Genomic DNA, 24228 nt, shown 5'->3' with positions numbered 1-24228 from the left:
GACCTAGTTCCGGCATGCTGGCATTCCAAACTTGTGACGGATGACGTACCCAAACCAGGACAAGTACCCAGGTTCAGAGAGCTGACATTGAGCCAAACATAATCTGAGTGTAGCTACTTGTAGGTGATTCTCAGCCCAAATTGACCCCACCTACCCAAAACTTGTAGCTTGTAACTTGTAACTTGGAGCTGTCTCAAGTTTGAGTCCTCCCATGCCAGACACTCAGTTAACTCTGACCCTTCAACCCAGCTGTCTTGGAGGGGATTTTTGCAGGGGGAGGTTGTAAAAGACACAAATAGTCAGAGGCATGGGGTTACAGAGTAGCTGGAAGTGGAGCAGCAGAACAGGCCCCATAGATGTATTGTGTGTTGTGTATAACACTATGATTTTTTTTATCTATATTTGTCAAGAAATCTATCCAAGAGATCCTTTAGAACCATCTACACATTGAAAATATAGTCCTCAAATGCTGTTAAAATAAAGTATTTAATCATCTAAAAACTTAATCTGTTCAAGAAATTTAGTTAAGTTAGTATTTAGTATTAGTAATTTAGTAAAGTAACACCTGTTGTTATCCACAGCAATGCTCTAATCAGGAAGTAAAACCCACAAGCCTCTGCTCCATGAAATCAGTTTTACTTCTAAATCTCCATTGAATCCTCATGCTTTGATTGCATTCAGAGTGGCATGCCAACCAGGGACAGTTAAATAGCAAGTGGTCTGCCTGCATGGGCCAATGGTGAGCCGCCACCAGAGATATTTCTTGCTAGCTTGGTACTCTTATGTTTCCTGGCCAGCATTCCACTTTTACGTTATTAAATGATGTATTTATTCTGATTCCAATGCAAGGAATCATGAAGTAATGGAGTAATCATAAGCTAGCGAGTAATTGCTGGTGTAATTCGTCCACAGCACTTTTACATGCAGACCATGGTGGTCAGACAGAAGCAATATTTTAATGTTATTTTTTCCCTACAGGCTATGTCATAATTAATTTCAGGCTGGTGTTTTGAGACTGAATAGCTTTCACATTCACATAGACCACCTTCATATAGGAGGGGCGACTGCCAACCGTGAACACCAGAGCTTTCACAGTGCTGAATGCACTCAGTTTGATTCTGGCACTGTAGTGATGGTAGTGGTGCCTGAGAAAGCAACACATGGGTCACTTAAGAACCATAACAGTTTAACCTTATTTACAGTAGCAGTTACTGTATAGCAACATTCCCTCACATTAGATGACATTCCTATGTTTTTATCCATCCAAGGACATTTGGTACTTAGTACAATAATACAAGAACAAGTACAACACACACACACACACACACACACACACACACAAACCACTCATCAGAAACCTGGCAGCTCAAACAGTTTTGGCTGGGAAAAAAAACCCATCATAGATCCTGCAGAGCTATACTGAAGTGATTCTGACAGGCTGGGTGAACACATCTCTTTATCTGTCTCTGTCTCCCTCAGTGTCTCTTTATCTCCTCTCTCTTCTCATGGAAGAGCCTCAGACAGAGGTTTACACACTTTTACAGACACACAAATGCACTGACATTGAAAAAGAACATCATGTGACAGTGGTGACAGGATTTTTATTCTAAATGTAGCATAGTAGTACATGTCTAGAATGGAGGCTGGATGATGAAGGAGCCTTGGAGGTTAGGAGGTCATGAACTGAACCTTTGGCCATCAATTTTTGACCAAATGAGGTTGCAAAGTTGTCATGTCATTTACATGGACCACTAAGACTCATACTGTGAAAACAGCCAAACATTTGGTAGTTCATGAGGCAACATGTGATTTCAGGATTTTCCCCACAATTAAAAGAGGGTCAAAACTAGAGAGTGATAGGCTTGAATCCTTCTACATGTAACTGTCATTCCATTGTTAAACATGATCTTTACTGGCAACTGCTACTGACTTTATTGATATGTATTGTAATGTTTCCCTCATAATCTATTGTTTCCCACCACACTGCTTTCCCTCTCATGCACCTGCTCACCACAAGAGAGCGCTGTTGCTTATGTTTGTATGTCACTCATGTCAAGGCTGACGTTACACTTCATCGGAGAGAAAAAAAAAACACACTCGAGATGTAAGACACGTCTGCTTCAGTTCACTTTGAGGTCAGTCATATCAGAAAGGGGCTTTTATACAAATGTATGTTTGGGTGTCCAGTGATTTGTGTCTTTCCTTTTCATGCATCTGCCTAATTGTATGTTTTTCCAAACATGGAATAGTTTTTATAACCATAAAACAATTTTATTTTGAATCTTGCAACTCTTCAAACTCCATATCTCCATATTTCATCTCCTCCTGGCAGTCTGACCTTGAAACAAAGGCTTTCATGTTATTTCTGCCTGTTCAGCTGTTCTCAAGAAGAGCAAAAAGTTTTACATCGGACGTATAAACCATGTGTAGGTTATTATTGATAGGACTGATAAAGGACACGGGGCGAGGAAGAGGAAGCCAAAGGTTTAACAAATAGATATCAGGAAATCAGTTGGAGATTGTGTAACTTGTCTCACTCACAAGACAGAAAAAACTATTACTGACAGCAGTAAAATAAAATCATTTATATAATGTCTCACTTAAAAAATATATTTATATACAGTATGCATGTAAAATTCAAATCGTACATAGATAGACACAGACAATTCAATTGTATCATGAAATTATTTATCTGTTTATTTATTACAGTGTAGCAAGGTGGGGCACATAAAATGAAATATTCATCTAACAGAGTGTAGCAGCTCCACCACTGATTGAGTTTTATAGAAAGGTCTTCAGTGGCTGTTGGCTCAGCTGATTTCTGTGAAGTGAATAAATCTATCATTTTGCAGCTACTAAGTAATTATAAATTAATGGCTTTCAGAGGTTTTCCTGAGTTTGAGTACTTTGGGAAATGGCTAACTTGATACAAGAGGCTATTTCCTGCATTTTCAACAGCTACACGTGCACACACGATGCTCGGTGACTCAGCAGTGCTAATGAGGGCTGTCTAGGATAAGTACAACTGATGTTACTACTGTTAAGGAGCCTGTCAAACAACCTAATTCACCAACATTCACCAAAATCACCAGGTTCCTCTAGGTTTTCATGCACAGCATCATAAGAAGTCAGAGATGGTCAATATTTAAAATTGTTGTTTCTGATGCAGAAGTCCAGATATCCAATCTAGATACAAATACCACTGCACTACTAGTTAGAGGAATGTCAAGTTTCTGCCATTTTGTCAACGATTGAGAACATCTCTTTAGATAAAGATTTTACTGCAGGTTGTGGCATTTTTAAAATATATACAGTATAATATTCTAATTCTCTCAGTCTCACCTCAACTATTATTCAAAGAACACACTGGATACCACTGCCTATGCCTCCTGCCTATGCTTTCAACCACTGACTGAGGGGTATTTAAACCATTTTACCTTTCATAACTTAATTCTAATATATCCTCCTTATTTATTTATTTAATTTACAATTTTGAACAGATTAAAACTTTTACCTGATGATGGTGCTAGATGAATTCTCAAAGGATCACCAAAGCTTTTACAATTTATCTTATAAATGTATATTCCCTACACAGGAATATATATGTGTGTACCAAAATTTCATAGTAATTCATCCAGTGGTAGAGTGAAACAAAAAATGTCAACCTGCTGGTGACGCAATAGGAAAGGTCAGGGTATCACCAATGTCATTAAGGTATGTAGTCTGGAAACCGTGAATGTCTCTTCCAAGTTTTATGCTAACCCATTGAATAGATGTTGGCGTATTTGACTGGATGATTGAAATTTTTGACCTGCTGGTGGTGCTGGTGAAAACTTGAGGGGACCACTACAGTCATTAGGATTCATCCTCTAAGAACCATGAATGTCTTGTCAGGCTTTGTGACTTGCATGCAGGCCTTTGTGTGACCCTATGGTTGAGGCCCAACACCTGCATCTGTGAGGAGTACTTTAAAGTTTAATCTGTGAAGGAATTTAACGTTATTTCATTATTTCCATTTCATTTCCATTTTCATTCTGAAATAGATTTAACATGAGCTATAGAGTCATTCCAGGAAATGCTATCAGTGATAGAAGCCACATCTCATGCAGTACATGGTTCAGGCCATGCATACATTTTTCAATTCTGATTCAAGTACTTTCCATTGTTCAGGAAATCAACAATACCACACTTTATTATCAGCGAAGTGTGCAACACAAAAATGTTTTTAGTTGAAATTTTTTTCATTAACCAAAGCAATTTATTGCACATCACATATGGTGTTCTTATGTCTACAAGGGTTCTTTGTATGGCAAAAGCTATTTTGTTGGTGAATATTTTGGTTACAACTAGTCAGGCCAGCTAACATAAAAATCTAGTTTAGTTGTAGTATCTGTTTGGTCATCCCTGATAGAATATTTAATTCATGTTGTGGATATCCAGATTATTCCTGGACTGCAGTCACTACAACTACAGTCTTGCTGCACACTGTGTGAACTGTGTAACATTGTGCGCCTTTACACACACATGCAGCAGAACTGCGTGGGTGGGCCTCTTCATCTGCAAGGATGTTGCTGTGGTCTCAGTGATTATGTGCAAATCACACCCCTGTGGACCGATCATACTGTTTCTTCATGCCACTAAAATGAATTTGAAAATAGAACATTAAGGTTAATATTCTTCTTGTAGGGGCTAAAGTGCAAACAACTACATTACCTCACAGTGTGGTACTTACTTGGCCTGCTAACTTCATGTGATTACTCAGGTTAATCACACACTTCCTACAACTGTGAGCTGCATGGCCACCAAGAGCAATTTTAAAACTTGATCTCTACTGAAATAAATATTTAATTATTGAAATCTTAATAATGATTTGTGCAATCTTTGCAAATACCTAAAATATGAACATTTTTTTCTTAGCCTCTAAATGTGTGTAGAAAAAGATATGTCTCACAATATCTGTCTTAGTATCAAAAATACAAACCGAACTTTGCACTCACAGATATCATTGAGGCAGAAACTTATGATGTAAAAAGAGTGGTGTAACTGCTGTACTGCACAACAGAGGGCTATGTAGGTCGAGGATGTCCCTTAATGTTAAAAGGATGTGCCACACAGAGGTGTTCAACAGCCCCCTTGTACTTGAGTCTGATATGCTCCCCATACATCTAAAAGCTGCTTAGGGCTGCCCAGTATTGTTGTAATGACAGATGTCCAGTAACAGCGCGTCTCCTTTTGCATTATTGCCCTGAAGAGACCACCATTAGGAGGATTTGTTAGTGCAATATTTAGACGTCTCATACACAGTCCCACATACACATCTTCAATGTAAATAGCTTTTACATGTGCAGATGCCTCTACTATCTTTTTAGGTAAATCCATTGAGAACACATAGCCCAGTCCCAGGGCATAAGGAGGGTACGTGGACTCAGGAAAGGCAGAATAAGGCAGAAACCACTTTGAGTTATGGTCTCGAAGAACAAGAGCACCCCGTGCCAACATTCCTGTCATGTACAGATGTTGGGGGGCTTTCAAAAGCATGTCAACGAGTTTTTGGACATTAAGGAACATGTCAGAGTCAATCTTCATGGCATACAAGGTGTTGGGGCAGTGGTTGCTGAGCCATTCAAACATGACCATGGTTTTAATGGTGAGGTTGTTGTAGGTGTCCAAGAAGTCACTCTGGAGAATGTCATGATTTTTCTGGCTTTCTTGTAACACCTAAAGACAGGGAGATAGGAGACCAGACTTTACTGTCAAATATTTTTAGTTGCTTGGAATCAGAAAACTGACATATTATCACCTATTGGTATTGTCAGTGTATGAGGAAACAATGGCCTATTTTCACATCCAGTAGCTATGGAGCAACATTACCATGTGAATGTACGTCAAATATTCACTCTGCTTTTAGCTACGTTTTGCTCTCAACTAACTTTTTGCTGAAAATAGCTGCCTGTTGGTACTGCTAGAAAAGTGGTTGATTAGGGCTTTGAAGGAACCAAAACAGTAAAATTGCGAGCCATAAAACCAGAGCAAAAATCTGAAAGATGCTGGAGCACTGTGTAGAACTCTAATAATTCTCTTTGAGTTTGTCATTGTGACTGACCCCTTTCACATTAAACATTGGCAACTAATCCATTGCTGATATAAAAATATTGATTAGTGCAGCTTTAACGTTTTAGTTCCTTAAGATTAAATGCAAAAAGCAGTCTAACAAATTCTTCAATTTTTTTCTTCCAAGCCACAGTATATACAAAAACACTAGACATAAACCAATCTAACCAAATAATCTGATAGTACTCTGTAGCGCATTTTGTTTGGCTGCAACTATAACTGGCATCTCAACCTTCTATCCTCTCCCTGAGCTTGTGAGTTTCATATTCTCTGAAGCATCTGCTGTTGCTCATTCATGTTGGTCTATTTATTTTGCACACAGCAAGAATAGAAATGTGCTTGGATTTTCCCTCAATTAACCGCTAAAATGTTTTCCCCTCTCTTGTTTAAACTGTTCTTTAATGATTGAAAGGGATAGTGAAAGAGAACCCAGTCATTTCAAAAATGAATCAACTTACTTGCATCTCTAACCCATGCCCCTCTTTAGACCGTCCCAGCAGGAAATAGTGGCTGATCACTCGACCCAGCACTCTGGTTTCTCTGCACCACGTTTTGCGGATAACATCACGTGCCTCTCTGTTGTGAGGTGCGACTGGGATCACAAGAACCAAGAATGGGCTTTCCTGCTGACATCTATCTGGTTCGTCCAATATGAAATGGTACTGGTGTGGGTATGCCACAAAGTACTCTGATGTTGAAGGCTGGGCTGGTGAGGTCTGTGCAAGCAGAGAGGGTTGGTGTTTACTGTGTGTTGAAACTCATTAGTTCAGTACAGTATCTTTTTTTCTCTTGTTAACTTGTCTACAATGTAATATTATCTTCAAATAAAAAGATTAAAAAAAATATGTATCTATTAAGATGTATTCAGACAAATGACAATGGGAATTTTGACTCTGATTTAATTGCACAAGTTTGTGCAGTCTGTTTTTATTCACCCAAAACAGCTAATGTACCAACTGCACAGATGTTAGGTTTAGCTAGTCAGCAACGTACGTGTGGAGTGTCTGTGTGTGTCAACACAATTTTCCTCTCATCTCTGTACATATATGAAGTAGATTTATTAAAGTCCAGGGATGAGTGTTGGGCAGTAAATTAATAACAAGTTCTTTATTCAGTAATGACCAGAGTAAGGAAATACAATTTGAAATTCAGTACATACATTGCAGTTACTAATCCTGCGTATCGCTCCATTACTCTTACAATTTGGGGATTTGCTTACTCGCTGTTTTGCAATATGTTTGGTGGACTTCAAAGTCTTACCATGAGGATAGTACTTCTGGTATGCCGTCCACATTCACCGGGTATGCTATCTGGTGATGTTCATTAAATACATCCAAAGTTGCTGCTGCTTCAACCACTATGTATGTTTGATTTTCTGTCTACAATTTAAGTACAGAATATGTTGCGTGTCAGGATTTGAAGTTGTTTAAAGGCACCTTTGACAGAGCTGTGCTGAGTAACGAAAGTAAATTATCAAGTGATGTAGTTATTTACATGTGCTGTTAAGTGATTAGCAAAGTAACTACTTTTATCAATGACTGACATGTAAAAAGTAACTGTAGTTTGTCAGTTGCCATGTTGTAACATTTTCAAATTGCGCAGAAGCAACTTTGCCTCAATTCACACAGCCTAGAGCGAATTTGAGACTATTTGCACCCATGTGCATCTTTCCATTGACTCCTTCGCAATTGTCTCTCATCTAAAATTCACTTTGCTTTGAATTTCGACACCTGAATGTTAAACACTATCTCCAATGCATGAGGAGGTAAAAAAGAGAACAGTGATGTGTTACTGCTGACTCATCTCAAGTGTGTGAAATTTCTTATTATAAGATAAACAGTAGATCAGATATTTTTCCTTTGTCATTTTGACAGCTGCATTTGTTTCAATGTGATTTAACACTGACATCAGTAAATATACTTACACTGCCATTTGTAGTCATATGTTGTTGAGTGTTGTAAGATTTGGTTGACCAAATCTTATGAATCCAAATGTGCAAAGGCTCGAGGCTTGAACTGTAGCAAAGTAACACTAAAGTTACGATCACGAGGAACAGCGTCAAAAAGCACAACCATCGTCTAGTTCTTGTCCATGGAGTCTTTTCACTGCCAAGACAAAAGTGAAAATAGACATCTTTAATGCCATTTAACTGCACATCAGAAGCACCTCACTATCCATTACTGGATTAGAATCAGGAAGCACTTTGCTTATATTGCCTCTCCCTTGACCAGAAATGTAGGCATTCCTCATTAGCTGTGATTTATGTGCAACTGTTTAGAGCAAAGGAAGGAGTCTCCATTAAAATCTGCATCCATCAGAAATCACCACAACCACAAACTGCTCTGGGCTTACTGCAAGCACTAAAACGTTTGTAGACAAATGTGTGATGCATGTTAACCCATTGTACATATTGATGTGTAGCATAGTATATATGCTTGAGATGGTGAACACATATGATTTACTTTGTAGCCCTCATGGCACATATATAGCAATCAATCAACATAATTAAGAAGCTCCAAAACCACATTACAGTCAAAGTGTCTGTGAAACCTTAAAGGTGCAGTGTGTAGAATTTAGTGGCATCTAGAGAAATGGACTTGGCAGAAATGGAATACAATATTCATAAATATGTTTTAATTAGTTACTAACTATAATCACCTGAAAATAAGGATCGTTGTATTTTCCTTACCCGAGAATGAGTCCTTTATATCAACATAGGGAGCAGGTCCTCTTCCAAGGAGCCCACCATGTTTCTACAGTAGCCCAGAACGGACAAACCAAACACTGGCTCTAAAGAGGGCCATTCGCGTTTCTCCTACACGCTTGAAAGAGGAGGGTGAGGGGGAGGGGTATTCAGTTTGCTGCAGTCTGCAACCTCACCACTAGATGCCACTAAATCCTACACACTGGTCCTTGAACAACCCTAAGCATTTAGCTCCAGGTAAAAACAGCTCTATTAACTTTTGAAAAGGCTGCATCATCTCGTTTAAACAGTAGGACACCTATTACAAGAATAACTCAATGGTTCCTCGCAGTTCTATGAGCTGTGTTAAGTTAATGTTTTTTCTTTTTTACTAATGTTTTAATATTCATATTTGAGTAAGTGCTGATGCTCATTTTCATCACATGACTCTAGCTACTGTGTTGACAGTGGTATGCTGAGTGTGTGGTGAACGGAGGTGCTATAGATAAAACAGTTAATAGGCTAGTTTTCTTTGTAGGGTTGTGTTCATGTTAGAATTAATCTCTATAAACAGATATCTGCATATGAATGCAGAATCTGTAGGCAACAAGACAAGATTCTGGTACTGGAAGCTTTCTGGTTTCCGTTTGTAGTCCAAGTAGTATTGACTAATCACGTTTGAGTGAGCTTTGGTTGCATGCAGGTAAACAGTGCATGTAGAGAGCAAAATAGCTGGAACGCATTGGCTGAAATGCAATCTTGGAACCCATTGGCTGTTGTCTGACAACAATTTAGCTTTTTAGTAGCTTTTTAAAAATGTATCTGCATTCATATGCATATATCTGTTCATAGAGATTAACCCAAATGTAATCTGGACCATCTCAAGTTGCTAATCGGACTGTAAACAACAACTGGCGCATGAAAGCGAAGTCTTGGCCCAGATATCTGTTATCCATTATCTGGATATCTGCTGGCTACACCAGAGCCCCTGAAATATTGACTGTTGCCCCCAGGGGCTATATCATCATCAGACAGATAGCCTTTGGGTTCCGAGATTGTGTTAGAATTCATCTTATGTTAATAATAATACTAACAATAATAATAACAATAATAATAATAACAATGATTGATAATATTAATAATAATAATAATAATAATAATAATAATAATAATAATAATAATAATAATAATAATAATAATAATAAATCGTTTATTTAGTATAGCACCTTTCACAGAAATGAAATTCACAAAGTGCTTCACAGGAATAAGAGTGGAAAATAAGACCATAAAATCATACATAGAGTAAAAACATATGCCACAAGTTAAAATTAGAACAAACAAACAAACAAACAAACAAAAAGGTACCACAAGTAGATACACATGAACAAATGATCATTACACATCACACACACCAATCAGACAACTCAAGAAGACACAAAAGCCAATTTAAAAAGTTGTGTCTTCAATAGGTTTTTAAAAACTTCAATAAAGACTGCTGACCGTATATGTACAGGAAGAGAGTTCCAAAGGCAAAGGCACAATCACCTTTAGTTTTCAGCTGCGAGCGAGGGACAGCCAGTAGGTCCTGGTTTGATGACCTAAGTGACCTAGTGGCGACGTAGGGATGGATAAGGTCCATGATGTACTCAGAAGCCTGTCCCTGCAGGGCTCTATATGTAATAGCAAGAACCTTAAAATGAATCATAAAATGAATGGGCAGCCAGTGCAAAGAACTTAAAATAGGAGAGATGTGAGTCATCCTGCTGGACCTGGTTAACAGCCTTGCAGCCGTATTTTGGACCATTTGTAGCTGGTTCAGAGATGCTTTGCTGAGACAAGTGAAAATGGAATTACAATAGTCCAAATGGGATGATATGAATGCATGGATGATCATTTCTAGTTCCGGTTGTGATACGATGGACTTGAGTTTAACAATATTTCATAGATGGAAAAAACATGTACGGGTCAATGATTTAACATGCTGATCAAAATGCATAGCCTGGTCAAATGTGACACCAAGATTTCTTAAGTTTGACCTAACAGCTGATGAAAGGGACCCATTACTCTTAGCTACCTTGGGAGCTATGCTGCCAGAAGCAATAATGAGAACCTCTGTCTTGTCAGTATTAAGCTGTAGGAAGTTGTTTGACATCCAGTCCTTGATAGCAGTCAGACAGTTGTGCAGCACAGACAGTTTATTGGGGTTATCAGGCTTAAAAGATACATAAAGCTGAATATCGTCAGCATAACAATGATAGGAAACATCACTAAATTTGCTGATAACCTGACCTAGGGGGAGCATATATAAAGCAAAGAGAATAGGACCCAAAACGGAGCCTTGCGGCACACCACAGGAAAGAGAAGCACTTTTGGATGCGTAAGGACCAAGATACACAGAAAAACTCCTATCTGTGAGGTAGGAGGAGAACCAGTCCAGAGCGCTCCCTGAGACACCCACACATTGCCTGAGCCTTTCAGTCATTATTCTGTGATCCACAGTGTCAAAAGCTGCGCTAAGATCCAGCAGCACTAGAATGGAGCATTCACCCACATCTGACGACATCAATAAGTCATTGGAAACTCTGAGAAGAGCAATTTCGGTGGAACACTTCTGACGGAAAACAAGGTCCACCCTGGACCTGTTTGCCCCCTAATGTGTGTGGGCCTAGACACATGTTGAATAAAATGGAAAGACTCAGTGACGTTAAGGAAATAAGCAGCAAAGCTGCAAGTGACATCATCCACATGAATATTCAAATCACCAACCATAAGAACTTTGTCCAACCTTATGATAGAGGATAAAAAATCACTGAGTTCAGATATAAAAGAACTGTTAAAACGAGGGGGTCGGTAAACATACAATAAAACAGGTTAGAAAGACCAACTTTGGTTAACTGCAGTTCAAAAGAGGTGAAGATTGCAGTCTTCAGTGATTGACTCTGAAAGCATTTCTTCAGGACCACAGCAAGACCTCCACCCCGGCCGTGGATCTCATGGTGCAGATAAAAGTGCAATCAGATGGGCACAGTTCAATAAAAGGGCTGTAATCCGTACATTTCTGCCAATTCTCAGTCAGAAACAGAAAGTCCAATCCTTTTGAGATGAAAAAGTTGTTCAATAAAAAGGATTTATTTTAAATGGAGCGAACCCTCAACAGTGCTAATCTGAGGGGCACAGAGTCATTGTTAGCAGCAGCCCGGGCCAAGGGGCGCAGGTACAGAGGATCTGCACAGAGGAGCGTGGACGGGATGCCCTGTTCCTGACAACTGGAATCAGTGAGCCAGGACCTGAAGTGAGGAGATGGACGGGTCAAAGAGTTACTGCTGCTGGTGGATGATAGGGGGTGCTGGCGCATGAGATGATGGGATGGGATGAGACAGGAGAGGGAGAGGGGGGTTTTGGAGTGGGTGTATGTTGTGTACACAGTCATGCACGTAGAGCAGACTGGATTGCATGCTGAAAGTTTGACGACAGCATTTGAGTACCTTGCCTGTTGAGATGAATCCCATCTCCTTTAGAGAGTGATGCACGATCCCAGAACAAGTTAAAATTGTCTATAAAAACCAAGTTTTGAACACTACATGCAGAGTGGAGCCAGGTTTTCAGGCTGAGAATGTGGCTAAAGCGCTAAGCTCCACATCCAAAGGAGGGAATAGGCCCGCTGATAAAAATACTTTCCAGTGTCCTTTAAAATGCTAAAAAGGAGGTTAAAGTCATTTTTGGTGCACTCACACTCCCAACAGGAAGTGTCGTTCGTCCTTACATGCAGCACTATATGTGTGATGGAGGCTGGGAGTGAGGGCAGCAAACAGAGGAATTCATCCATAATCACGGGTACTGTGGCACCAGAGAAACAGCGAGTGATAGGATTTATGAAACGGATGTCCCTGGTTATGGAGTCACTGATAATTAATGTAGTGGGTGAAATGAGAGGACGAGGAGGTGAAGTGTGCAAGCTACCTGGACTGGGCAGCAGGCGCTCCATCTGCAATGACAGCTGTTCAGGTCGGAGAGTCTGCGGAGGTGGGCAAGAGCAAGGAGGCTCAGCCCGAGGAAGATCTCCCGAGTGTCTGATGACTGCTTCCTGCCGCATCCTACGGCGCCTATTCTCGTTCATGGAGCAGCGAGCCGCCCGTTCTGCACTTGCCACAAGTGGAGGAGACGCAGTGGTGATGGGAGGGGCCAGAGCCGAAGTGGAATCCGCTGGCTCGGGCGCCGGCGGGACTGCAGGGGCTTCACCCGGATGGACTGGAGCGTCATCCATCAATGAAATAAAGTGGTTAGATAGAGTGAAAGGAGGTGGTGGAGAGACTCTCCTTTTAACCAGATCCCTCTTTTGGCCACGATGAACCACCTCAGCCCAGGATGGCTGGGATGGCATCAGAGTGAAGCTGTGGACCGAGGCCATTCCAATTCCGACCTCCAGATCAGCTGGTGGCTCCAGAGCAGCGGCGAAGGTGGTGGTATCCGGTGCCCCTACAACCAACTCTCGTTCGGAGGAATGGCCATCCGCTTCGGCTTCAGGACTCTCCGGGCGGGCAGTGCCGGTGTGCATTGAAGGCAGCCAAGGAAGGGTGGCAGCAGAGGTGGAGATCAATTGTGACATCAGGGAGGAGAGCAACCGGGCCGCCGGGGCAACAAGGCTGGAGGATTGCATATGGGTGAGTACTGACTATTGCAGTCCGATAAAGAGACAATTTCTGACAGCTTCTGGCAGGTACTCACAGATGCCAATGCATGCGTAATGTGCGCATGCTGCCCCACCCATTTTTTCTCTTCTGGTTCGAACCATGGATGTATAATAAGAGCTGGATAGGGCGCCGCCACTCAGCCTTGCAGCTAATTTTTCCCAGTGGCCACTCGCGGTATTGCAGCGAAAAATCCCCCTGAGGCCCAAAAAGGATTTTCCCCATAGACCACCATTGTAAAACAGACATCTATAAAACTGTTGACAGGACCCCTGTAAACAACGTCAATTGTTGTCAACGTCAATGACTCTTTCTGTTATGAACTTTTGATCCATGGAGGTTTTATATTTGTAAAACTTTCCTCGAGTCGAGAAAAGCGATTTAAAAATCTGTGATGTCGTCACAATGTAAAGTCTATGGGCCGAGCGGGAGCTCGCGGGCATGGCCAGCAGGGGAAACACTACTGCGCATATTCAGTGGGCAGCACAACGCGGAAGCAAACCCGGAAGCTAGAAACTTTTTTTTGCGTATGCGCCAGGTGAGCAATTCCTATAGGACTGAATGGGCGCCATTTTTAGTCTGGTATCCAGCTCTTATAATACATCCATGGTTCGAACGCAATTGTATTCATTCTTCCAGTTTAGCAATAGCATAGTATGCTAGCAAATGAAGAAGAACACAGTTGTGTGTGGGCTTATTTTAGACAGGAGTGTTGTGTTATTTGCAATATGATGGCGCTGTGGCGGAAGTCAGTTGAAGCAGGAGTTTGTGCGAAGTTTTGAAATTGGTTGCCATTTATTGTTATGCTGGTTTGAGTCAATTTGGGTAGATTAATTGACTTTTACATTGGATTAGGTCAAGTAGGGAGTAGAGTGTGAGAGTATCAGCCGATGGTCTGTATAGTCCCGGTGGCGGTTCTCTCATGCTACTTCTTATTGACTGTTGTATCATATTGGGGAAGGAGCTACAACAGCATGGAGTTGAGTGAGGAGGAGGGGTATTAGAGTGATAGAGGAGGAAATGAATGGGAACAGGTGGGGAAGGGAGCCAGGCATCAGAAGGCTAGTGTGGAAGGCAAACATTTGCTCAGCTTGTTTCTCTGACATTTTAAGATCCAGACATTCAGGAGGTTTATATCAGGAGCTGAATTATCTGCAGAGATCTCCTCCTCTCAAAAAAAAAAATGTACACGGTGATAAAAAACAGGTGAGAACACTGAATAAAGCAGTTTCGTGTTAAAAATCAGTGTTTATCTGACACTGTATGGTGGATAGAGGACACTGGAGGGGCTGCGAGCCGAGCTGCTGCTAACGCTCAGTTTGTTTCTCTAGGCCTATAGGCCTATAATATAATAACTTAAAATGCTTTTGTTTTTTATTGATATTAAAAAAGTGAATAATTTATGTTTTTCATGTCATTCATGTTTTTTTCTTATCGGAAAGTTAAGTCATCTATTTGTAGGCCCAAAATCCTCTTATTTCACTCAATGGTCTTTGTGCTCTAAAAAATTTTGTGACACCAAAGACCGAATGGCCTTACCCCTAGAATGATGAAATCACAAGCCTGGTGTAGGATTTAGTGGCATCTAGCAGTGAGGTTGCAGATTGCAACCAAATGAATACACCTCCCCTCACCCTCCCTTCCAAGCATGTAGGAGAGCCCATTGTGGCCGCAAAACTTGCAAAAACAAACTTGCAAAACGCAAAAGATCCTCTTTAGAGCCAGTGTTTGGTTTGTATGTTCTGGACTACTGTAGAAACATGGCGATGCAACATGGCAGGCTCTGTGGAAGAGGACCCACTTCCTATGTAGATATAAAAGGCTCATTCTAAGGTAATGAAAACACAACGATTCTTATTTTCATGGTATTATACACTAATCAAAACATACTCATGAATATTATATTCCATGTCTGCCAAGTCCGTTCTGCTAGATGCTACTAAAATCTACACACTGCACCTTTAAAAATGCTAAAAGAATGACAAGAGGAGCTGAGAGAAAAGAGAAAGAAACAGTGCTGTTTGAGTTTGATGCCTAAGATATCCCTAAAGAACTTTATTTTGGATTTATAAAATACAATGTGAGGGAATTCGTCCCAAAGCCAATGAGATATTTCAATTGCAAGGAGTTTGGGCACATAGATAAGATGTGCAAGGGTAAGAGAAGACGTGCAAGGTGGTGATCATGAATATGGAAAGTGTAGACCTGGTATAAAATGGAAATGTTGTAACTGTGGAGATCAACACAGTATTGTGTACATGGGATATGAAGTTAGAGGCGGCTGTACAGCAGATAAGAGGAAAGGAGAAAGCATCTAATGCAATGGCAGTTAAACTGGCTGGACAGGAGAAAGTGACTGATAAGTAGGGGTGTGAGATAGAACAAACATTGACAAGTATTCTGAAAGAATTTGACAGGAAGATGTTGGCAGAGAAAAAGAAACTGTTAGCGTTCATAGCAGGAGTTATAAATGCAACTGCAGATGCAAAATCTAAAATAGAAAGAGAGGTGTAAGATGGGAGGAAGTCACAGATGAGTTAAGTATTCAGGCAAGTCAAGAAACACAATGAATTGGTTAATAGTAATAACAATTTTAGTCCTCCATTGAGATGCAAGAGGTTTGCCTGCTAATGGCCAGGATTTCAAACAGTTCATCCAAAGTTGAAAGAAAAACCAGACCTATTCTGTATTCAGGAAATGTGTTAATACCTAAGCTTAGAGTTCTTAATAAATGTGTCAATCAGGCAGGACAGGAAAGATGTGGCAGGAGGGGGTTGTGTCACATTTGTGAAAGAGGGTGTCTCCTATAGAACTATTGAATTATTGTGTGGTTATAAATTTCTATGATCCATGCAGAAAATTAGAACTCAGCAGACTTGAGGAAAAAGAAGGGATACATAGAGGAAACACTGTGTGGTGTGGAGACTTCAGTTCACATAATACATTATGGGGGAGTGATATAACTGATTACAATGGCTAGGTAGTGGAAGAGTTGCTGGATGAGAAACACCTTGTATTATTATGGATCATCCATCATTATCTATTAATGATGGAAGAAACACAAGGATAGATGATCTGTGCTAGATCTGACATTAGTAACCAATATCTTAGCGCCATTGTTTGACTGGCATGTGTATCAGGAAGGGACCATTGGAAGTGATGATTATCCAATATACAGTAAAATAAATACAGCAACGGTACAGACCACTGAGAGCACAGGTGGAAAATGGACTTTTGGAAAAGCTAATTGTGAAAATTTCATGAGTGAATGTGATGTGAACAATTACATCAGATTAGTTACTATGAATACAGAAATGTTTAACTGTAAAATAATGCAGGGTATAATATTGGCTGCAATAAGATCTATCAAAGAAGTTCTAAAAGAAGAAATTAGTTCCATGGTGGGATGATGAGTGCAAACAGGCAGGAAAGAATAGAAACAAAGCATTCAAACTGGTCAAAAGATCCCGTCATTTTCAGCACTTGCTTCAGTACAAACAAGCCCAAGCAATGGTTACAAAACAGTAAGACAGGCAAAGAGGACATATTGAAGGAGGTTCTGTGGGTCAATTGGGAACACCACTCAGATGGTGGAAGTCTGGGGAATGATAAATAAAAGGGGAGGCGATAGGGGGAAATGGGACTACCCTGTATCACAAATGAAGTGGTGATAACCAATAAAGAAATGGCTGAACCAGTAAATACCTTTGATGAATAGCAGTGGTAATGAACTAGATATCCCATTTATTGTTGGAGAGTTGAAGAGGCCATGATTAAACATCTAAGTCAAGTCAAGTCATTTTTATTTATATAGTGCACAATTGCAAGAAGTTATCTCAGGGCACTTTTCACATAGAGCAGGTCTAGATTGTACTCTTTAATTTACAGAGACCCAACGCCCCCATGAGCAAGCACTTGGTGACAGCGGCAAGGAAAAACTCCCCTTTAACGGGAAGAAATGTTAGATAGAACTGGGCTCTCGGTGGACGGCCATCTGCCTTGACTGGTTGGGTTGCGAGAGAAAGTGGGAGGGGGAGAGGGGAGAGAGACACACAGAGAAGCACAGCAACAACAGTAATAACAATAACAACAATAATAATGAAAGCAATATGTCTAATAATAATACCAGTACCAGAAAGCAGAAGTAGTAGCAGGGCAAAAATCGCTAATAAAGAAAAAGCACATAATACAAGGATGAATAATGAAGGAGGATTAAATAAATTGCTGATGTTATACAGTAAAGTTTGGGAGGAGGGGTGAGTCCCTATGAGCTGGAAGGAAGTAATTATAATTCCATTCAGAAACCCTGGGAAAGATTCTAGTAAACCAGATCTATAAACTAATGGAGCGAATGGTTAATGGGAGGCTCATGCACTTAGGAAAGGCAGGAGCACAATGAACCCAGTTCTGTGTTTAGAGGATGAGGTCAGAAAAGCCCAGGTTAAAAAGGAGACAGTGGCTGCAGTGTTTTTGTGGAAAAGGCATATGATATGTTATGGAGAGAAAGTTTGTTGATCAAGCTTCATCAAATGGGAAGTGGGGGAAACATCTTCAGGTGGATTATGGATTTTCTAAGTGGAAGGATTATTCAGGTTAAAATAGGGTCAGACCTCTCAGAACAAAACATGATGTAGAAAATGGTATGCCCCAGGGGAGCGCTGTAAGTCCTGTGTTATTCTCAGTTATGATAAATGATGATTTGAAAGTATACCTTTAGGCATGGGAAGGTCTCTGTTTGTAGATGATGGGGATTTGTGGAAGAGGGGAGGGAATCTAGAACATCTAGTTAAGAAACCACAGGAAAGGATATATCAAGTGGAAAGATGGGGAACAAAATGGGGTTTTAAATTCTCTGTTAGTTATGTTCTTCACAAGTAAGAAAACCAGGGAATTAAGAAATCTGAAGTTATAACACAGAGAGAGTAGAATGCTTTTGTTTTTGGGGAGTACATTTTGAGGTGTCTTGCTGGGCTAGAATGGGGAGCTGATATTGTGTCATTGAAATATATCTATGTATCACTAATTCAGGCAAGAATAGATTATGGTAGTGTGGTGTATGATTCAACAGCCATAGGATTTGCTTAGGGGCAATAAAAAATGGCACTAGTTTATGCTCTTCAAGTTGAGGCAGGAGAAATGCCACTGTGGCTCTGTAGGAGAGCTCTAATGGCAAACTATTGGGTAAATCTGAGGGGGCACAAAGATAGTCATCCAATTAAAATGGTCTTTAAGGCTTGGTGGGAGAAGGAAAAATACAAAAAGTTTTGGATGGGTAGGTAACGACATAGCAGAACAAATGCAAGTTCATAAAATTAAATTTTGTCCAACTGTCTTGTGGCCTGCGAGACCAGTCTGGATGCAAAATGCTTACATGGACATGGAACTACTGAATATTAAGCACAGAAATAAAACAGCAGATCTAGTTCAGGAATATTACAGATGTAGGGACAGAAATAACAGTGATTATATATAGCTTTTTACAAATGGGTCAAAGGATCAAATAACAGAGGCAACAGGAACTCAGGAATCCTGGGAAACGAGAAAGCAAACAAATTAGCACAGGAGGCGGTCAGGAGAGAATATGTGGATATTAATATTAAACGTTCAAAATCAGAAGGGAAAGCATAGTTTGGAGGGAAATAATCAAACAATGGCAGCAGCATTGGAATAGCACAACACAAGGAAGACACTTAAATGAAATACAAAATAAAGTAAGAGTGGTAAGAAATAGTGGAATCAACAGGAAAGAGCAAGTAATTATAAGCAGATTAAGAATTGGTCTCAACAATCTTAATAGTACACTTTTTATCACAGGAAAACACCCAACTGGCCTTTATGATCAGTGTCAGGAAAAAGAGACAGTTGAGCACATCCTGATTTCATGCAGGAAATGTGAAGAGGAAAGAAGGGCGATGCTAAGAGGGCTACAGAGGCTAGGACAAGTGGAGGTCAGGGTTAAAGATCTGCTTGAGTGTGGGACATGGTGAAAGGGAAAAAACTGATATCTAGATTTTTGAGAGTAGTTTGACTAATGATAAGACTGTAATAGTTCTGGACAACAGTGGATGTTTAAATCCAAAGGGAGGCATTAATGCAACTTAAAGGATGCCAACTGCTGTAAAAAGCCAAAGAAGAAGATTTGCGATATGATGAAGTTCAGGATGGGATTTCAGAACCAGGACCATGTGAGGCTGATAGCTGACAGCTGATGATGGATAATGCTAACGTTAGTTAGCTAATACTATTAGCATCCTATTTTGTAAATGTAGACAACGTTTGACACGGCATGACATATGTTATTAACTTATCTAACGCAGGATCCTGCTGTCTAGTTACATAGCTTGGTTACTTTCTGTTTGCTCAGCAAAAACATTTGTAATTTTTACTTTCAAGTGGTTTTATGTTGCTGTGATATAAGGTTTTGGAAGATACTGCAGGTAATGAAGAGGTGGTGTCTCTGAGGTTCTCTCATACCATAGCTACATTTGTTCTATATCACAGTTATTAATGATTGACCTTCACCATATTCTCCAGCAGAATAGTGTATATATGATGTTGCACAAATAAAAGTTACTCTCAAAAAGGACAAACGCATATTTGCAGTTTTATACCTCAACTTCAATCAGCATATTAAGAGTCTCATTCAATCCTGCTATTCACAAATCAGAAATATTGCCAAAGGCAAACCAAAAACCTGGTTGAGCAACTCATCCACACCCTCATTTCCTCCTGCCCTCAGTCACACGCACGCCACTGAAATTTGCATATATGTAGCTGGCCAATCAGGACGCATCTACCAATTCTGTGTGTCCCACACAGCATAAAAGGCAATGTCTTGCTGCAGCTCGCATCCCAAAATCACTTCAAGGGTCCATAGGTGGAGGGCTCTGCCTGTGCTTATAGAACTAGGGTTACTATATCGTAACCTTTGTTCTATCTCATACAGGCTCCGCCTTCTACTGGACTCTATGGGTACAGTAGGTGGAGCCGGTGAATGTTGCTGCAACATGTCATCAGACTGCCTCACTGAGCCTGAGCAACTATAGATTAGTCGCCATGGCCCTTCTACTATTTTATTATACCAGCCACTTAAGTGGAGGAGAAGGGGGCCCACCAGCCCAATAACATGAACTGGGTGAAATCATGGCCTAACCTCAGTCCTCAGGAGGACAAAATACCTCTAACTGAACAGCTCTTGACGTAAATGATCTCCTTATGGTCTTAGGAACAAAAGAGGAGTTTGGTCTGAGACCACCACTGTGGTCACCACAAAGCAGCAAACAGCTGGGATGAACTGATAGGTCGCACATTTCACTCACTCTCCTAGCTGAGGTCAGTGCAAGCTGCAAAGCTGTCTTGAACGACAACACCTTCAGAGAAGAGCGCTTCAGAGGGTCATAAGGATCACTTGCTAGGGCCTTGAGCACCAAAGGCAGTTCCCACTGGTGGGCAGAGACACGCATCACTGGCAGTTGTCTCCTAACCCCCTGGAAGAAAAGTTTCACAAGAGGGTGGGGAAAGACAGGTCTGTTGCCAAAGCCCTCATGACAGGAGGAATCAGCTGCTGAATACACTTTGATAGTGGCATGAGACCGCCCCTTTCCGACCAGATATTCTACAAAGGAGAGAACCTCTCCCACGGCACATGTCCCGCGGTCCAGTCTGCTTACCCCACACCAGCATTGGAATCCCAACCACTTAGCTTTGTAGCAAGCAATGTTGGATCCTGCTCTCCCTGCTTGGATGGTCTGCACCAGCTGCACAGACAGGAGGTGTTCTGAGGCCCACACCAACAGGTTCTCTGCCATCTTCAACAGGGCTGCGGATTGGACTCCGCCTTGCCTGTAGATGCACATGACCATGGTGCCCTTGTCTGTTCTCACCAACACTGGAGTGAATAACCCAGTCTCAGTGTTTTGTCCATCCACTCCAATAACCCACAGCTGTGACACCATTCATTGTAAAACTGTGTCAGAGGATGGTTGGTCAGCTGGGGAGCAGCAGAGGAAGCTGTGATATTCCAATTTGGCCCTCTCCGCCGCCAAACCATATACGGAAGATTGGCCCATGGGGGGGTGGTAACGAAAGGGCCTTGTCAACAGACAAGAGGTTGACGTCATCATCCATCGGTGAAACTGCTTGGAGAGTCTCAGCCAAGGTGTCCGGTGGGTGAACTCATCTTTGCCGCAGAGATCAATCTTGAGGTCCGGTTCGCTCTTGTCACAGCTGAGTGAGACGTCACACCAGACAATAAGGGTCCAGCTGTTGCTGGCGTCCATGGAGAAGTAAGATCAGTGAGCTGATTTCACCATTGCTGAAGTGAAAAGGATGGGAAATGCAGCAGACACTGCCCTTTATACTATAGGGGACACACAGAATCGGTAGGCACATCCTGATTGGCCCCCTACATGCAAATTTCAGTGGGTTACTACGTGCATATGATTGAGGGAGGGTATTACCCAAAGAGTCCAGTAGAGGGTGGAGCCTGTGTGAGATAGAACACCACATAATGTGCCACCAGTGGCACACCTACCTGGCTCTCCGCTGGTTCTCTCGCCATCGGTCTTATAAAATCAACTCTAGATGTCACTTTAGTGTATATATAGATATATGTTTTTGAAAATCCTGTTTCTATATCATTAGTTCACTTGGGTGGCCAATCTGCAAGTTGTTGATGAACATTTTGGCAAGTAAAGAGTACGAAGCTGACAACACTAAATAAAGTAATCACACTTCCGTTCTAAAACACAAGTAGAATTATAAAAAGACAGGAAAAGAATTAGGTGAATAGTTTTTGGTTTGGGTTTATGGTCTGAAGAGTATGCAAATAGCCAGGAAACACATTGTTGAACACTCACAGACAGAAGCACCTGTCTACTTCACATTTGTTCAAATGTACAGTATCAACTGGTTTTTGAGGCATGAGCATTACTCATATGAGATAAATTTGTCAAAAGAAATATAAATATAAGTATATTTTGGTCAAATAATCAAAAACATTAATGAATTTTCACCCCAACCTAAGACACATCAACAAAGCCTCATTCACTGTCACTTTATATCTATAAAAGTAGTATATAAAGTATATAAAAACAACAAACACCAACCACAGCAAAAAGACAGAAAAGAAATTAAACAGCAACACATAGCTAAATTAATGAATTAACTAAACTAACTATTAGAATTAAAATTTCCATTACATTCAAAGAAATTGTAATGAGAGTTGAGGTTTAGAGTGAGGCTTTGAGGAGAGATAGCAGTTGACGCATTTGATGGAGAGGTTTATCCAGAGATCTCTGAACATGTTGTGGGCTTTAATGTTCAAAGCAATGTCATAACAAGGACACGTAGAGACAAAGTTTCCACTTTCACCGCTTGTGATACAACAGTACACACGAGTAGCTGCACAATAAGTTCAGTATGTATTTACATGTATGCGTTAACCCAACTTTGTAATATTTGCTAAAAACTAAATATAACTGTAAAGATTCAACTGTACGGTAAATTCAGATATTCTACTGTCATTAGTAGTACTGACATTACTGTTATCTACTGTAACCAGAAAAAATGAAGATTTTGCTTGTGTCATAGCATTATTAGCTGCAAAATAATATTTGCTTTTCTTGTTGAACACCCAATTAAATGTTATAGCAACATAGTCAGAAATGATACATTTGCAAACTGGTAATCAAGATATTAGCTCTAATGATTATCAGGAGTGCAGTCTCTACAGCAATCAGTCTGACGGATCCATGTTAATAACTGCCCAACAAGATCTATAATAAAAGCTTTCACATTTAAGAACCACATTTGCTGTATGTAAGAAGTTTCCCTCAATACATTTTGAATAAACTTAAAATTAAAACTGTAGACTTACCTTTTGGATATGGAGTTTTCTGTCATTTTTGCAAAGCAGGAAAATGATTTCAGAGCTGACTGTTGTAACTCTTACAGCTACTAGTCTGACAGCAGGTGAAATGAGGATGTTGCTGTCTGTGTTGAGTGTTATGGTTTGCGGTTGTGTGTGTCAGGCAGGCATATCAGGCCTCCTTCCGTGCAGACACAGACACCACACTGCTCTATAAACATACATAAGAAATGAGAAAATACATGGCAATCAGCTGAACAAAACTCAAATATCAACTCTATTGGATCTACATTAATGTGCTTTAAGCAGGAGTACAGTCAACATTACTCTACATACTTTTGAGTCATTATTACAACATCATTATATTTACCAGATAGCGCACTGACACTCCCTCAGTGGGAGTACAGTCTTTTTAGTTTTTGCAGTTGACAGGCACAACATAAACTTAAATGTAATTTTCCAAACTTGGTTATATCTCAAACTTACTAGAGGCATCATACATTTAGAAGCTTCAAAGAGCCTCAAAGGCATAAATTCTTTCATCACTGAAATTACAATTACCAAAAATGTAAACTGTAAATAAAAGTCAATAGAGCTTGAATTATGAGTGACATGGTAACATTTTCACATTCCATAATCTCAGCAACCTTAATTTAGTCAAATAAAGTTAATAAGTCAGTACAATAATACGCCATACTTGCCATCCTGCTGTTCTGAGTTTCTTTTTTAACAGACACACTTGTGCTCTTCTACAAGCAGAATACTGTGGGCTGTTTATCATAGTGTATCATCAGGCCTGGCACTAATAGATTTTCGTGCGAGCTTCACCCCAGGCACCCTCCCCTAACCCTCCCCCATGAAAAATTAAATAGATAAAA

At 40.5% G+C, this 24228-nt stretch overlaps 1 protein-coding gene across 2 annotated transcripts; it reads right to left on the bottom strand.

Moving 5' to 3' along the window:
* Window positions 1-1457: 1457 nt before the first annotated feature.
* LOC137188991 (beta-1,3-galactosyltransferase 2-like) lies at window positions 1458-24103 on the bottom strand. 2 transcript variants are annotated; one of them, XR_010929572.1, is made up of 6 exons: window positions 24048-24103; window positions 23360-23561; window positions 8036-8216; window positions 6570-6827; window positions 4733-5718; window positions 1458-4637 (listed from the first exon to the last, which is right to left on the bottom strand). XR_010929572.1 is itself a non-coding variant. In XM_067598601.1 (5 exons), exons 2-5 carry the CDS (start codon window positions 23383-23385, stop codon window positions 5122-5124), a joined length of 1062 nt encoding a protein of 353 aa, XP_067454702.1. In that variant the 5' UTR covers window positions 23386-23561; window positions 24048-24103; the 3' UTR covers window positions 1459-5121. The 2 variants fall into 2 exon arrangements, 1 of the variants encoding a protein (XP_067454702.1); XM_067598601.1 differs by having other exon boundaries at window positions 1459-5718.
* Window positions 24104-24228: the final 125 nt, after the last annotated feature.

Source organism: Thunnus thynnus, chromosome 9 (assembly GCF_963924715.1).
Source record: "Thunnus thynnus chromosome 9, fThuThy2.1, whole genome shotgun sequence".
NCBI lineage: Eukaryota > Metazoa > Chordata > Actinopteri > Scombriformes > Scombridae > Thunnus > Thunnus thynnus.
This window is presented reverse-complemented; position numbering and strand designations above follow the sequence as displayed.